The sequence below is a fragment of the Austrofundulus limnaeus genome, unplaced genomic scaffold (genome assembly GCF_001266775.1).
Source record: "Austrofundulus limnaeus strain Quisiro unplaced genomic scaffold, Austrofundulus_limnaeus-1.0 Scaffold60, whole genome shotgun sequence".
Taxonomy (NCBI): Eukaryota; Metazoa; Chordata; class Actinopteri; order Cyprinodontiformes; family Rivulidae; genus Austrofundulus; species Austrofundulus limnaeus.
In genome coordinates this window covers 927,535-941,746 of record NW_013952462.1, presented here as the reverse complement: position 1 = coordinate 941,746, position 14,212 = coordinate 927,535, and the positions used below count along the sequence as shown (strand labels likewise).

The 14,212-nt window shown below is 39.5% G+C and overlaps 1 protein-coding gene across 4 annotated transcripts in view; it reads right to left on the bottom strand.

The window, feature by feature from the left end:
• plxna1b (plexin A1b) overlaps nucleotides 1–14,212 on the bottom strand; it is a 199,413-nt gene that overhangs the window by 8,379 nt on the left and 176,822 nt on the right. For 2 of the 4 annotated variants that reach the window (XM_014009644.1, XM_014009646.1), the window contains exons 19-23: nucleotides 12,546–12,689; nucleotides 11,314–11,548; nucleotides 8,246–8,394; nucleotides 4,923–5,179; nucleotides 2,041–2,107 (exon numbers count right to left, since the gene is read on the bottom strand). In XM_014009644.1, coding sequence (XP_013865098.1) covers nucleotides 2,041–2,107; nucleotides 4,923–5,179; nucleotides 8,246–8,394; nucleotides 11,314–11,548; nucleotides 12,546–12,689 — 852 coding nt within the window. The remainder of the gene's footprint in view (nucleotides 1–2,040; nucleotides 2,108–4,922; nucleotides 5,180–8,245; nucleotides 8,395–11,313; nucleotides 11,549–12,545; nucleotides 12,690–14,212) is intronic. The other 2 variants (XM_014009645.1, XM_014009647.1) reach the window with 1 other exon arrangement.

Below are 14,212 nucleotides of genomic sequence, written 5' to 3'. Positions count from 1 at the left end.
TATATATATTAATATAAATGGTAAATATACAAGAGACCATTTTCTTAAAAATGCTAAACAAAAAAATGTAAAATAAATTTTATAAATCTAAGGGGAGTATTTTGAGTTCAAATATTAATACATGAGTAAAAACATCAAAAAGCAGTGAACTGTTAAAAACAGGATTTGTTTTTTTAGTTTGACCAGGAGCAGGGGCCGAGTTCTCTGATAGGCTGAGGCATTTCATCTCTCTGAGCTGGACTACAGCTGATTCCTGTCTCAAGCTGTGTGTACTTGTTATACAACTTCTTACATCACAGCGTAGATGGATTATCTTGATGTGTCCAATATGACTTGGAAGTTGTCATTTCATGAACACAGATTTAAAGGATCAGACCAATTTAGAGAATTTAGTTTACCTCCACATTATCACAACAGCAGGAAGTAATAACTAATGGTCATATTGTGGGCATCACCTGACAGCATCACAATATTGAGTTTAGAAATGTTTATAATTCCTTGATGAGTATAAAATCAGTGCTGWTTTTCCCACTCTGATTCACATTTCCTAACTGTTTCAAACAGCTTTGTGCTGGAGGTGATGTAAATCATAATTCCTGGTCTGTGCCCTTCAACAACATATTAACAGGAGTCCATCATCTTGGTGAGCTGTCAGATGAGCTCTGTGGGATAATGTAGCACTGCCTGATTCCTATGGTGAAAACACAACCAGCAGACATCCTGGTTTTTCTAGCAGCACACAAAAAAAAAATCTCAGCCCTTCTGTCTCCTTCAAACAGTGCCGGTGCAGATTGACAGAACAGTGTGTGTGAAGGGATTATATCTGATACACATGTAGAACTGCTGGGATTTGGTGGCTTTTTTGTAAATAATATTTTATACAATCACGTAGAATTTTATCAAAAAGACACGTTGAAAATCTGGGGTGAAGAAAGAACAAAATTACAAGCAATCACCAACTCTCCAAAACAAGCAGGTAAAAAAAGGATGAACTTGAAGAACAGGGTAATGGATGGATGGCTTTTTTCCCTCCTCCTCCTCCTCCACGCTCCTTTTGCTAGGTAAAAGCTCTATCTCTTCTGTCCCTCTGAAACACTACTTGACCTTTCCCCATCTCTCTTCACACCTGACTGAATCTTGAAATTGGTCCAGGTCTTTCTTTTCTGTGACCCTTAAAAACTCAGGAGAAAGCTGTGTCGCCTGGATTGGATAAAAGCCAGAGTTGTTTTCTCCATCCCAATTTCCATCCTGCTTGTCAAATTTCCGCTCTGCCTTTTTTTTTTCTTAKCCAAAACGATCTTGCACCTTTTCTATTAGCTCTGATGCTTTTGTCTTGTCTAAAGTTCATACTCACAGCTGCTGAATAAATCCACYACAGCTTCTCCAGTAACTCACTCTCGTTTTTCTAAACTCAACTCTGGCTGTCCAGTCTCACATCTGAGGCCAAGGCACACATGCACGCACACTCAAAACTGGCACACAGATGCTAACAGGGAGCCCTGGGGGCTTGGCTGGTTTGCTGTCCAGCAGGCTGCCTGTCCTGACGGGGGTTTAAAGCCCCGCTGCTAACTGATTAGCTCCGGCAACATTTGAATGGAGGGAGCGCATGAGAGGAAACAGGAGTTTAGCATCGTTTAAGCTGTCTTTAGTCCCTCTTGTACAGAATCAGAGGAAATAATTTAAAGAGAAAGGAGTGAACAGAGGGAAAGAGAAAGAAAAGACTTTTGATGAGATGTTTTGAAGTGAGACACAAATAGCAGAATGCATTCAGAAAGAGAGGACAGGTTAGTGTGACAGGCTTGCAGTGATCACCACATTATGAGCCGTGTGTGAACAATGCTTCAGACTCCCTCAGTTTGGAGAATTTACCACATAAAAGGCAGAGGTAAGCTATATGTATCCTGCTGCCTGTGCCTTATCTTATACAGCAGCTGTGACAGTGTGTGTGTGTGTWTCTGAGACGCTTCGATTGTCAAACCTCAGTCCTGCTATTGCTTCAAAATGTGTGCATTGGTGTTAGTGTCTGTGTGATAATTTCACCTTGAGGAACTTGTAAAGCAGGAAGGTGAACCAGTTGGTGAGCATCTTCTCAGCGACAGACTCCGTCCTGGAGGAGAGGCAAAAAACAAAAACAAAACAACAGATTGATTAAAAAAACAGAGGCTAAACCTCTGCACAAAACACTTGCTTTTAATCATAAAACAAAACTTTGATCAAGGGGTTAAAAAGTGTTCAACTCATGCACACACATCAGAGATCCAGCAGGTCATCATCAATCACAAGGTTATACTTCAAACACTTCTGCTTTTTTTTTAAGAACAAACCTCTGCATTTTTTTTTTACAATTTCACCTCATCCCAGCCTTTTGGGCAAACCTACTCATCTTCATAAAAAAACCCAGCAATTAGTGTAATACAGTAACATCTCGTGTTGATTGTGAACCTGCTAAGTAATGAGCGGAACTATTTTTGCATGTGCATGTTTTAAGCAAACGTGTGATCAACAATGAAATGAAATGAAAATAAAGCAATTAAATAACATTGTAATTAACAGACTTGTTGTATCTAATTTGTTCGACAACTGAGATGCTAACAGTCAGGATAACAGGAAGGACAAAAATAAACAAAAAAATCCTATCCTTTCTTCACATATTAGAAAAACATTCACTTCATTTTCCTTTTCTCAGAGTAGTTGGGGTGCACAGGTGATACTGAGTTGTTTAATGTGACACAATCCTCAACTTTCAGACAAGAAAGACGCCTACACTTCTACATGTTGTGTTTGATGTGTGCTAACTTTTCTTACAGCGGTCAGAAAACATTCAGATGAAAGATGAACCAGTAGAAAATGCAGACAACGAACCTGGACAGAACTCGCTTTAGGACATAATTTCATAGTTTATCATTCAGAAGGTCTACAATCAAGGACCTACAGTGGACTTTAATCCTTTGTAAACATGTATAACAGGAAGAAGTTGGTTGATGGTCTCCTGGTTGAACACAAATATGAGTTTTAAATCTGTTCATTGTTATCTTTATAGATTTAAAACTCATACTTGTGTTCAACCAGAAATAGTCTTTTCATTGTTACTTTTATAGACTATTTCTCAGTTTTAGGGTCTGTGTGGGTTGAGGGAAAAATATCAGGATTTAAAGGTTAGGAGCTATTAAAGGAGCGACTGATAAATTCACTATAAATAAAAAGTGATAATACTGCTGAATGTATCCAACTGTGTCCCACAGGACATGTTTACAACACGGTAAAATAAACTCTAAAACCAGAAGGTATTTTTTCCCAATAAAATGTGTTTATTACAATTTATTTTACTTAAACATTGCAAAGAAATTAAATACCATCTGTAATACAAAAAATACTATTAAATGTTAAGCAGACACATATAGTGCCAGTGTTTTGTTCAAATAAAGGCGGTACTTTAATAAATGTCTGCACACAAATTATGACCCTTTAGGCTATTTCCACAGCTGCTGTGGATTACTGGGAACACAAAACATCTCCTCTCTGTAGAGTTAAAAACAAACAGGCAGGTCTTCTAAGCTACTGATAACTTTATATTTGTGTCTGTTAGCAAGAAGCAATAACAAAACATGTGACTTCTTCACCTGTGACTAACCTAATCTTGGTCTGATTGCAAACACTGACCCCTGATGTCTGCATGGTGATGGTTCAGTACAAACACAGTACATGTACGTTTACATCCCTTAGACAAAATTAAAACTAACTGAATGCAAAAGCAAACTTTCACCAAAGAGAGTGTGGATTCACCGAGAGGAAAACCATCAAGTCTTTTTCTACACGTACGTTCTAAAAATAAAAATGTCAGTTGAGTAAGGAAGTCCTAACCGGAGTGAAGCGTTTTAACAAGTCTTGCTCAGATTACTGCCAACTCTCATAACTAGTGTCGTTAGCAGGGACAGTGTGTTGTGACTGCATGCCCCAAGAGGGGATTGGAACAGACTTCACACGTGCACACTGTCCGAGAGTCATTTTTTGATTAGATTTTTTAATTAAATATCTTCCCAAGGAGTTGGAAAAGAGAGAGGGAGAAAAGAAAAAGTAGTTTTTATCATTAAATTTCTAATTCCAATTTATTTGGAGACAGGCCATTTCACTAATTGTGCCTTTCTTTAACTATGTGTATCGTTCAGCAGCAGCTCATTGTGCTTCTCTTTTCACCCCGTCTAGTTTCTCACCATATTGGACTCTTCTACTGTGCAACAGCTTTTCTTATTTTTCTCCAACTCCTCTTGTGTGTTTCTCCCCCATCAGTCTCCCTCTAGCCTAACTTTCCCTGTAGACATCTTGCCTTCTGTTTTTGTCAATCACCACTTCCCTTCCTCCCTGGAGCTCCATCCACCTTTCTCTCACTGCATTTTCCTTTTTCACCCCTCATATTTTTTTTCTCCTCATTGCTCATTTTTCTCGTCTCCCTAACCAAACCCATGTTCGCTCTATTCTTCACACCTGCTCTGTTCCTGCTTCTTCCTCTAACCACCTTTCTCACAGCGAGTGCCTGAGAGGGGATGGGGCGGCCTGTCTCACGGCAGCTCTGGTGGGAGTGCATGTGTGCTCAGGGGTGTAATCCTCTCTGACAGGGACAGTGGTTGAGGAACAGACAAGGTAAAGTCACATAGTCTTGAAAAGCCAGCGTCACTGTCCTCTCCTTTAGAAAAAGCTATTATCTATCATTTTCTTATGGTTTTACTAAGTTTTAACTATGACAAAAGTTTGCATGTTTGTAATCAATTCAAAGGAAACAAGCTGAGCCCACAAACAGGGAGGTGTCTCAAGAAAAAGCTAGAACTCGCACACATCAACAATCGGTTTAAAGTGACATGGTTTGTGCAAAGACTGGATCAYTTTGAACCCCTCTCCCACCCTCTTAGCTTTGCTGCTTTCCGTACCTCCTGAGTAAAAGCTTCGGGTGGTTCTTGCTCTCCAGGTTTTTGTCGATGAGATCAGACAGGAGCTGTTTGAGGACGCCTGTGGCATACTCCATCTCCCCCTGCAGTGCCGTCATGATGAGGGAGGCCACGTTGCCTCGGTCTCGCATGGAGAAAGAGCGCTGGGCTTCCAGCGTGCGAATGAAGGTCAACAAGAAGTGCTTTTTGGTCAGCAGCTGGCCGAACAACGTCAGGGACTTTTCCACGTTTGCAGGGACCTGGATGGAAGGGGTCATAGGGGATAAGGGAGGGGAATGGGGTGAAGAGATGGTAGGAAAATTCAACAAAAGGTAAGAAAAGCAGCAGTTTGATAAACATTATTAAAAAGACAGGAAGAAAGAAATAGAAGGTGATGCAAATGATTCAAGTTTTTAGGTGGGTGAAATGAGGACAGTGATGTGAAGAAGAAAGAGAAGTAAAGATAGAAAGAATATATTAAAAAAACAAAAGAAGGGATAACAGATGTGGAGAAAGATGGGAAGGAAAAATATTTGAGTTACAGTTGTAAAAATCATACAATATAAACACAATCATGTGTAAAAATGGGGCAGAACCAAACAAAAAAAGAGCTGAAAAGAACACGTTCAAAAATATACATTATATGCAATTTGTTCGACTACATAAAGAGAAATCCATGTCAGTTCAGCCCTCATATAAGTCTTTGCAACAAGCTTTGTACACTTTCCTTCCAACCCATTGCTGTGTCATTCTGCTCTCCCTACATCCGTCCCCCTTTTCTCTGCTCTCTCTGAGCAACAAGCAGGCCTCCCTTTAAGAGAGCGAGAAACGCAGATTTGAAGTGAGAATTTGAGCTTTGCGCTGTAATAAGAAATTGATCTGCCTGCTAGTGCACCACTGTGGCCTGTGATTGCCTGGGCCATACAAATGAAAATCCAATGTTGCGCTGCTCCATCCCTTTGGAATACAGCTGATGGCACAAGCAGATAGAAAATGTCTTTAAAACCTGTTCCTGCAGCAGCAACCCTACAAACACACCCTCTGAGGACAACTCTGCATTTTACATGTGATGGATAAGCAACTCTAAAGTAGTGGAACCCAAAACTGAGGTACCTATTTAATGGAGATACAAAGGTTTTCTGCAAAGAGGTTCTTAAAATTATTTGCACATGTACAAAATAACACAATTACCGGATTACTAAATGTCTTGGGAAATATTTAAGTGCATCTGCAGCTGCTGGTGCACAAAAAGGTGCTTTTGACATGTGGATTTTACATAATAGCAGCTTTTTATTGATGTTTATATTCTATCAAAGGAATCACAAGCTTCAAGGACATAAAATAAATGTATGACAATGAGCTCACCTCTCTTTCAGATGGTTTATTGTCAAAGGAATATTTGCAAGTGATAATATGGAAAAAAAAAGTTGTGGTTGTAAAATGACAGTTTGGCAGGGTTTAGTCAGGTTCATCTGCTGTTTAGCAGCCATCAGCAGCATTGCAAAGTGTGAAACATGCTGTCACAAACATCCCACCTGATATCTCATCCCAGGATACAGATATGCGATAGTGAGAAAGCATTTCCAGAATACTGGGCTGAAGGTAAACGTGCAAGCTGTACAGGTTTCCATATGGTTTACAATTATATTGGTAATATATGGTTCTCTTATATGAAAAAAGCAACATTAGATTAGAAAGTGTTTTACTGAATGTGTGAATATTTTATTTTGAGGTTCCTCAAACAAGCTCAATCCTGTGGAGTCACTTATTACACTTACTGTAACCTTGTTTTATTTTATTTTATTTTAGATTTTTGCTGCTATAGGAATTAGTGTTTTAGCAAACGATTATTTTCTAATCGATTAATCTAACGATTATTTTTTTGAGTAATCGATTATTCTAACAACAAATCRATAAGTTATTCTGATGTGAGTGCACTGGATATTTAAAATGTTTTCATCAAATTAACAAGAACAGTTCTTTAATATTGTAATATTTTCTGTAATAGTTTTTTCATGGACACAAAATATGCACTCTAGAGTCAATTCTTTAACAAAAAAAAAGCTTAAAAGATTCAACATCAATATAAAATCTTAACCAAAGCATATAAAATTCAAGTAAAAGAAATATAGTGCAAGATGTTAACAATCTAACAAATGAACTAAATCATGCAAAATTCAAGTCACTCTGGAAAAACTATAATAAACATTTATTTATTATTTTTTATTTACTATATTTCTCAATATATAAAATTAACAACTATCAAGACAACATCCAACTCTTTGTATTGTAACATCAGTTGTGTAACTTATTTCTTTAAGGTGAAAACTCTTGAAAACAACAAGACTGTTTTGTCTTATTGCACAAATTAATATCCAGCTCCACGTGTTTCTATTGATGTCATTTCCCCACTAGAAAAATGTGTGATGGAGGTCCATGGAAGGCAAATAWGTTTAAATCAAATAAACAAAAGAGGATGCAGTTAAAATAAATCAAAGGTATTTAAGCTACGTTTTGAACATCCAGAACACGTCCAACACTTGTTGGCTGCTTGTGCTCTTTAGGTCAGACGTGTGTCGGGAAGCTCCTCTGTTGTTTGAGACGCTGGGGAAACCGTCTGATGGGGGAACTGTCTGATGGGGGAACGCGGCTCAACCTAACACCGGTCTCTGTTTAATGGTGGATGAAATAAAGAAAGTGGTGGTACTTTATTTTGAGCAAGTGAACGTCATGTTCACAAGATAATTAATCCACCAGATAATTCAGAGGCGGTCTGTTCGGTAAATTTTACTCCAGGAGCTGCGAGGCTTGTTTTCAAGCTTCAGACTGAACTGAAGCAGTAGCTGCTGACGTCATTACGCTCTTGCACGATGCTGCGTTCAGGACAAACATGGAAAACTCACCACTCTTATGCCAATACGGTCGTAATGATGCATTTACGTACCGAAATGGAATTGCATGAACATTCACGTGGTGGTTATGTAAAACAGCGAATCGATAATAAAAAATCTGGTCGACAAATTTACATAATCGACGTCATTGATTATTTCAACTAATCGGTGCAGCCCTAATAGGAATATAAGTATTTATTTTTATTTACGGGATTTATCATCTGAATGCACTTTTCATTGGTGTGACTGAGCACAGCCGAGAGAATACAGATGAACATGATCATTTCAACTCAGTCAGGAGTTGATGATGGTTTGCAAGGTTAACATGAAGCATGTGCAAGTGAAAACTCCACTAGCATGGAAGGTGATGGGCTGATTCTTACTCCACTACTTGTGCTTGGGTGTGTGCATCCATGCAGAGCGCTCTTTACTGACCCGTACCTCCATCTCCTTGAGCACAGGATGGTCCTCAATTCCAGGGAAGAGGACCCTCATGGCGTAGGTGCGATAGTCCAGGAAGGGGATTCCTGCTCCGTCCAGCTCCTGTGTGAGTTCGTGGATGTCTGTCTGCAGTTCTGCAAACGCTGCACACAAAAAGAACAGACTTAAATGTCAGAGCAATAGGGTAAAACTTATCCAACCGCTTACTTTATTTTGACAGTACCTTTAATAATGCAAATAAACCATTTTGTTTTTGTAACTTGCATTGGCACGTTTTTAAGGATTCACATTAAATCATCAAGGCACCTATTTGTCTAGAAAACAGTACCTCCTTAAAAAAAGAACTCTCACAAGCTACAAAAAGGAGTGTACACAAAAATACAATTTAATGTTTAAAAACRTTGGTAACAACACTGAGGCCACGTTTCATCTTAGCTATTCCAATATTTTCAGAACTGTGTTCTTTGAAAACAAGGACAAGTGGATCTAAAAAAGATGGAGACATCTTGGCAGAGTTTTTTTTTTTTAACAGTAATATGCGGCTTCTTAAAACCAACAGGAAAGCGAAAAGTGAAGAAATACTGCAGAGGAAAATGGTCCAAGAGGATGGAGGGGACTTGTTCACACACTACATGCTTCCACCTCACACACACACACACACACACCACCTCTTTGCCTGCTTTGCCCCACAGCTGAACACACAGCCTTGTGCCCAGATGATTTATGTGGAAGCACGTGTCGGTGTTTGTACACATTTTCAACCCTCAGAGTTGGTGTTCTGCACCATTCTGCCAACTTGAATGGTTTCACAACTCTCTTTAACTGAATCTTATTGGTTTCCTTTCACAAAACTCATAAAACAACACAAACGTAACACTTTATGAACTGCTTGAATGTATTTTATAATTAGGGAGCTCCTTAGGGAGAAAAGAAACAGCCTGATTCTATAAATGTGTTTGTGTGTTCGATCTAAAATATAACACATAAACACAGTCCAAACCAATATAAAGACAAAGCCCCGACTAACAGATGGTTGAAGTCATCCCGTCTCCCTCTCTTCTTTTAAAGTGACATCTTAGAAGTCACCTTACTTCCTTTTATCTACCTGCTCTCTGCTAAATCTCTCCATCTTTCTGTCATTAGCCCCTTTAGTTCCATTTTGTCCTTCATGTCTCAGTTTTTCTTTATCTTACTGTTTGTCCCAATTGTTTTCAGTAAATTACCTTTGTGCTAATGTTTTTGTTTGTCTGCAACATTCAGCTCCAGGTAGTTATTTCAGGTCTATATTCATTTATCTCACATATTAAACCTATTTTTTTTCCCATCTAAGTTAGCTTCGATTTGTCCGCCAGTCTCTCTTTGCAACAAAATATTTGCAAAGAATTACCTTCCTCTGTTGTGATTAATCCTCTATTTTCATTTTAAATTTGTTCCCTAATTCTTCTTCCATTTTTCTAATTTTTCCATAATCCTATCAATCTCCTCTGAAATTATTTGCCTTATCTCTCATTCTCTAACTCTGTCCCTCTGTATGCATGTTGTCATTTCTCAGACAGTAGTGACAGTGGGGGACAGACAGGGTCAGGACACGAAGACTTACAACAGCCAATCATATGCTGACCTGCAGTGTGGTTTTCTGTGTGTGTGACTGCAGGTGGGTGTGAGACAGGAAATGAATACAAGTTAGGAGGAGTGGTGTGAAGTTCCCAGATGGGTACAAAGATGCTGATCTCCCCATCTGAGGCTGTCTGACTATCTGCCATGTTAAACAGCAAGAAAATCTCAGACTCATTTCAGAACAAACATTAATCCAATTAAGGATTAAGTTGATGAAAATAATATCAATAGTAAAAAAGATACCGTAAACTGAAGTGTAAAAGATGTCCCCCCCACTCCCAAAAAAAAAACCTGATTCTTACATGCCCACTCAATGCAACTTGACTTCAGACGGTTTGGTCAGAGGTTCAGGTGTGATAGATCAGCRGCAGCCTCGAGCTGCTTCAGTTCAAACACTCACCGTGCTTAACTTTGTGAACTCTTGTGCTTCAAAAGGCTGCATTACAGCTTTCTTCAAACACGAAGAAGTACATTCCAAGTGTTGCAAATACATTTTGGTGTTATATTATTTCTGTACTGACGTGTGAACCTCACATAACAGTTTCTAGCATTTCCTGGATTCTTGAATTCTCTTTTCATCTGGTGGAAACAGGTTTTTACAAACAACAAAAAATAAACCACCAGATGCACAAGAAACACATTTACTAGAACAGCTGGATTCATTTTACACAACTTTAATGAAATGTACTGCTCTGTTGCTGGAAGTCTCTCTGTCATTCTGATCCAATAAACACATTTTCTTACATAATGCGTCAGCTCAGAGCAGATTTAAGGCTAAACTACAGGCTGCTACTAAACCTTTCTAAAAATGTAACAAATGAAGAGATCTCGTTTTCCCATGTATTGTGATGATCATGTTATCAGTATTCTTCTTCTCCATCACCCCATCTGCTTTGCTCCATCTTCTGCCAGCAAACCAGCAACAGCATCAGCAGACTCTCACAGGATCCATGCCATCTCTTCGAAAAATGAGTAATGCTAAAGCACTGGCATGGAAGTTTCACTCCATCTCTCAGAGGGGTACAGATGATGCCAAGCCACTCCTTTACAATCCCTCTCTTTCCCACTCCTGTGCCTCGTCGCCGGCTAACCGCCACCCCCGGACTCTCGGTGTGGATGGTAGAGAGGGCAGCCAGGCTGCGCTCTCCTGGGGTGAAGAGCCAACATCTGGTGGCTGGCTCAGATCAAAGTACTCCTCTGGAAACACACCAACACACACACGCACTCACTGCTGCGACCTAACAGTGGGGGGGACAGGGGACGGGGGGARTGCTGGCATCGACTAGGAGAGAGAAACTGATATGACTATTTAGAGAGTTGAGCAGCTATGGAGGGAAGATACTGTGAGGGATTAAAAAAAGACTTGACTAACAGCATTACAGGAATGGTTTTTGTTGGTTTGAGAGCAGCTACGCTGATAATCACACCACCTCAACACTACTCACCTTCCTTGCACTCCAGGGCCACCCTGGACTCCAGATTGTCCATCTGCAGCTGCAGCCGTTTGAGGGTGCGGTCTGCATCCCGTGACTTCCTTTTATAAGCAATCAGCACCATAATGATGACCAGAAGAAGCAGGCCACCACCACCTCCAATACCAATGATGGCAGGCAGGCTGAGCAGGCTGTCGGAGTAGATCTGCAGTGTCCCCGGGGAATATTCAAAGCCCCCAACACGGACCTGGTAGAGAAACAAACAAACAAAAAAAAGAACTGTTGCACTCTTACAGATAAATGAAAACCTGGATGTGCAGATATTAAAACAGGGCTTGTTGCAGCTATTTTAGAAACCCATTTCCTCTGCATCAAGTAGGAAAAACATGGTGTAATTAATAGAGCTGTCTATTAAACAGATCCAGCATGAAAGTTAACTATTCACAGGCTACTCCTGGCAAGAGGTATGACAAATTTGAAATGCTCATGAAAAAAAAACAAAAAAAACACAAGAACATCAAAGTCTACTTTCACAAAGAACGGGAAGCTTTGTTGGTTGTTGGTTTGCCTGGTTGTGCAAAAAGTGACCCAAACCCTCCCTCACATCAAAACCCTTCTTGGTCACAATGCACATGAATAAAAAATAAACAAATAAAACCTTAAAATACCCCCTGCACCAAACACTGTCTTCTTCTCCTGCCCACTTTCACACTGGCCTACGTCTATGAAATACCAAGAGGAGGAGGGTAAAAATAGAACGACCTCTCATGCCCACAAGCCATTCTTCAGTCTCTATTGAATACCAATACTGTTCAAATGCCAGGAAGGATGCCAGCCAAGCCAGACTGATCAAAAGCCTCTAAGACAAATACAGTCACAAGAACTGCCAATGGCATAAGAGCAAGAGCATCTCTGTGTGTTCATGTGCTTACAGCTGTATGAATAGGGGGAAAATCTAGAGTAATTGAAGATGCTTGGGTTGGACAGAGGGGGGAAGAGAAAATTAGATAAATGAATGAAAAGGAAGGAAGAAGGTATGAATATAAAGCAGGGGCTGTAGGATAAAACAAGCTGGAAATGTAAATGCTTCATTGCTTAAACTAAACCAATATCTAGAGGGATTTTAATATATCGGCTACTGAAAAAAGATGGTTCGAATTTTTAAGTACCCAGGAATTCTTACTAGTCAATAGAGTGTAACAAAAGCAGGGTGGAAAGACATGGAGCGGTAAAGTTTTCCTTACGGTGACTTTGTGTTCTCCGGTCAGGTTGGGCCATTCACACAGCAGCTGACTCTCTGACAGGGTGAGAGCGCAGGGTGTCTCTCCGATCAGGACCGTGTAGTTCAGCTTAGTGTTTCCTGGGGCTGCAGGAATCAGGTAACGTCCCTGGAAACAGACACACAAAGCTGTAACATACAATCAGGTTGATAGATATAAATAAAACAATCACAATAAAAACAGCAAAAAGATTTGTTTAAATTTGGTTTGTGCTATGGATACAAGTCAGATTTTATTTTATTTTATTATAAAATGTGCCAAGACTGGTAGAGTTCTATTGATTCAGCATCAATTCAAGGTCCTGTTGTACAGAAACCAGTCAGTTCCTCTTCTTATTACTTTTCTTTGTTTCCTAACCCACTAAATTTAYCTTAAAAAAGAGGAAATAATTCCTYCAAAATCTAATTGAAGTTTTATTTCTCTATCTAATAGGATGCTGTTTCAGTGCTGCTTATGTCTTAAAGTCTTTACTAGAAGCAGTGTGGGGCAATTGGAGCTTTTCATTATGGCATTATATTTAAAGTTACAGGGAAGAGTGTCGCCATTCTTCATTTTTAAAACTCCACCCTGATTTGCTGTGAAAAAAAGGCTTTGGTTTTCCATGAAATTGCACAATAATTTCCATTCCTCGCTCCTGAAAGGCTTTGAAGTTCAAGGGGTGAGGGGAAATGTCATAAGACAGTGCGGGTGGGGTGGGGGGCAAATGTGCTCTGAATTCAAATGCACACAATCTCTATGGCTCAGAGTCAACACGGCTGTGAAGTCTCTCTTCAGAGGTTTTCCCAGATAAAAATCTGAGCAGGTGCCATAGCAACACACAGCTCACTTTTTAAACATCACTTCCTTTACAGCTGATTTTGAAGAGGAAGTTTTTAAAAACATTCCCCCCCCTTAAAGGTCTTCAACCCCCTTTGGAAGAAGCAGGTGGAGAAATAATATCTTTTGCGGCTGAGCCACATCTGAAGGCAAGCTGAGAGAAAAGGGAGGAAACCGTCAGGAAGAAATATTTTCAAACGCTTGTCACTGTTTTAACATCTGAACTGGACGCTGACTAAGAGGTCACAGCAAGATTTTTTTTTCAAATAGCATTTTATGAGATTAAACCTTGAACATTGTTGACAGTAGTCTGCATTAAAAAGGCATATGCGCTATCTGTTGTGAGTGCCCTTTTTGTGTGTCAACACTTAAATAACCTTTTGTCCTGAAGCCTGAATGTGTGGAGACATTTATGTGTCAGCTGCAGACAGTAATCTCAAATAAAAAGCTTTTATGATAAACCACCATAAACTCAGCCCATACAATCAATCAGCTCTTTCACTTTCCAGGAGAAAAGTGGGACGAGGGGGAAAAAAAAAACAGACTGCAGAACCAGTGACGAGAAAAGAGGACAAATCAAAAGCTAAACGATTTTTTGCTTAATCAGGGTTCCTACAGTTTAAGGAAGATTAAACTTAAGACTTTTTACGACTTGCCAAGCCAAATTAAATTTAAGACCAATTTCATAATAAACAAAAACGACAAAAAAATAAAAACTGTGGCAGAAACTCATTAACCAAAGTATTTTTGGTTGAAGTATTAAAATAATGCTAACTGACTAATTGTTTATATACCTAACTTTAGCAGAAACATTC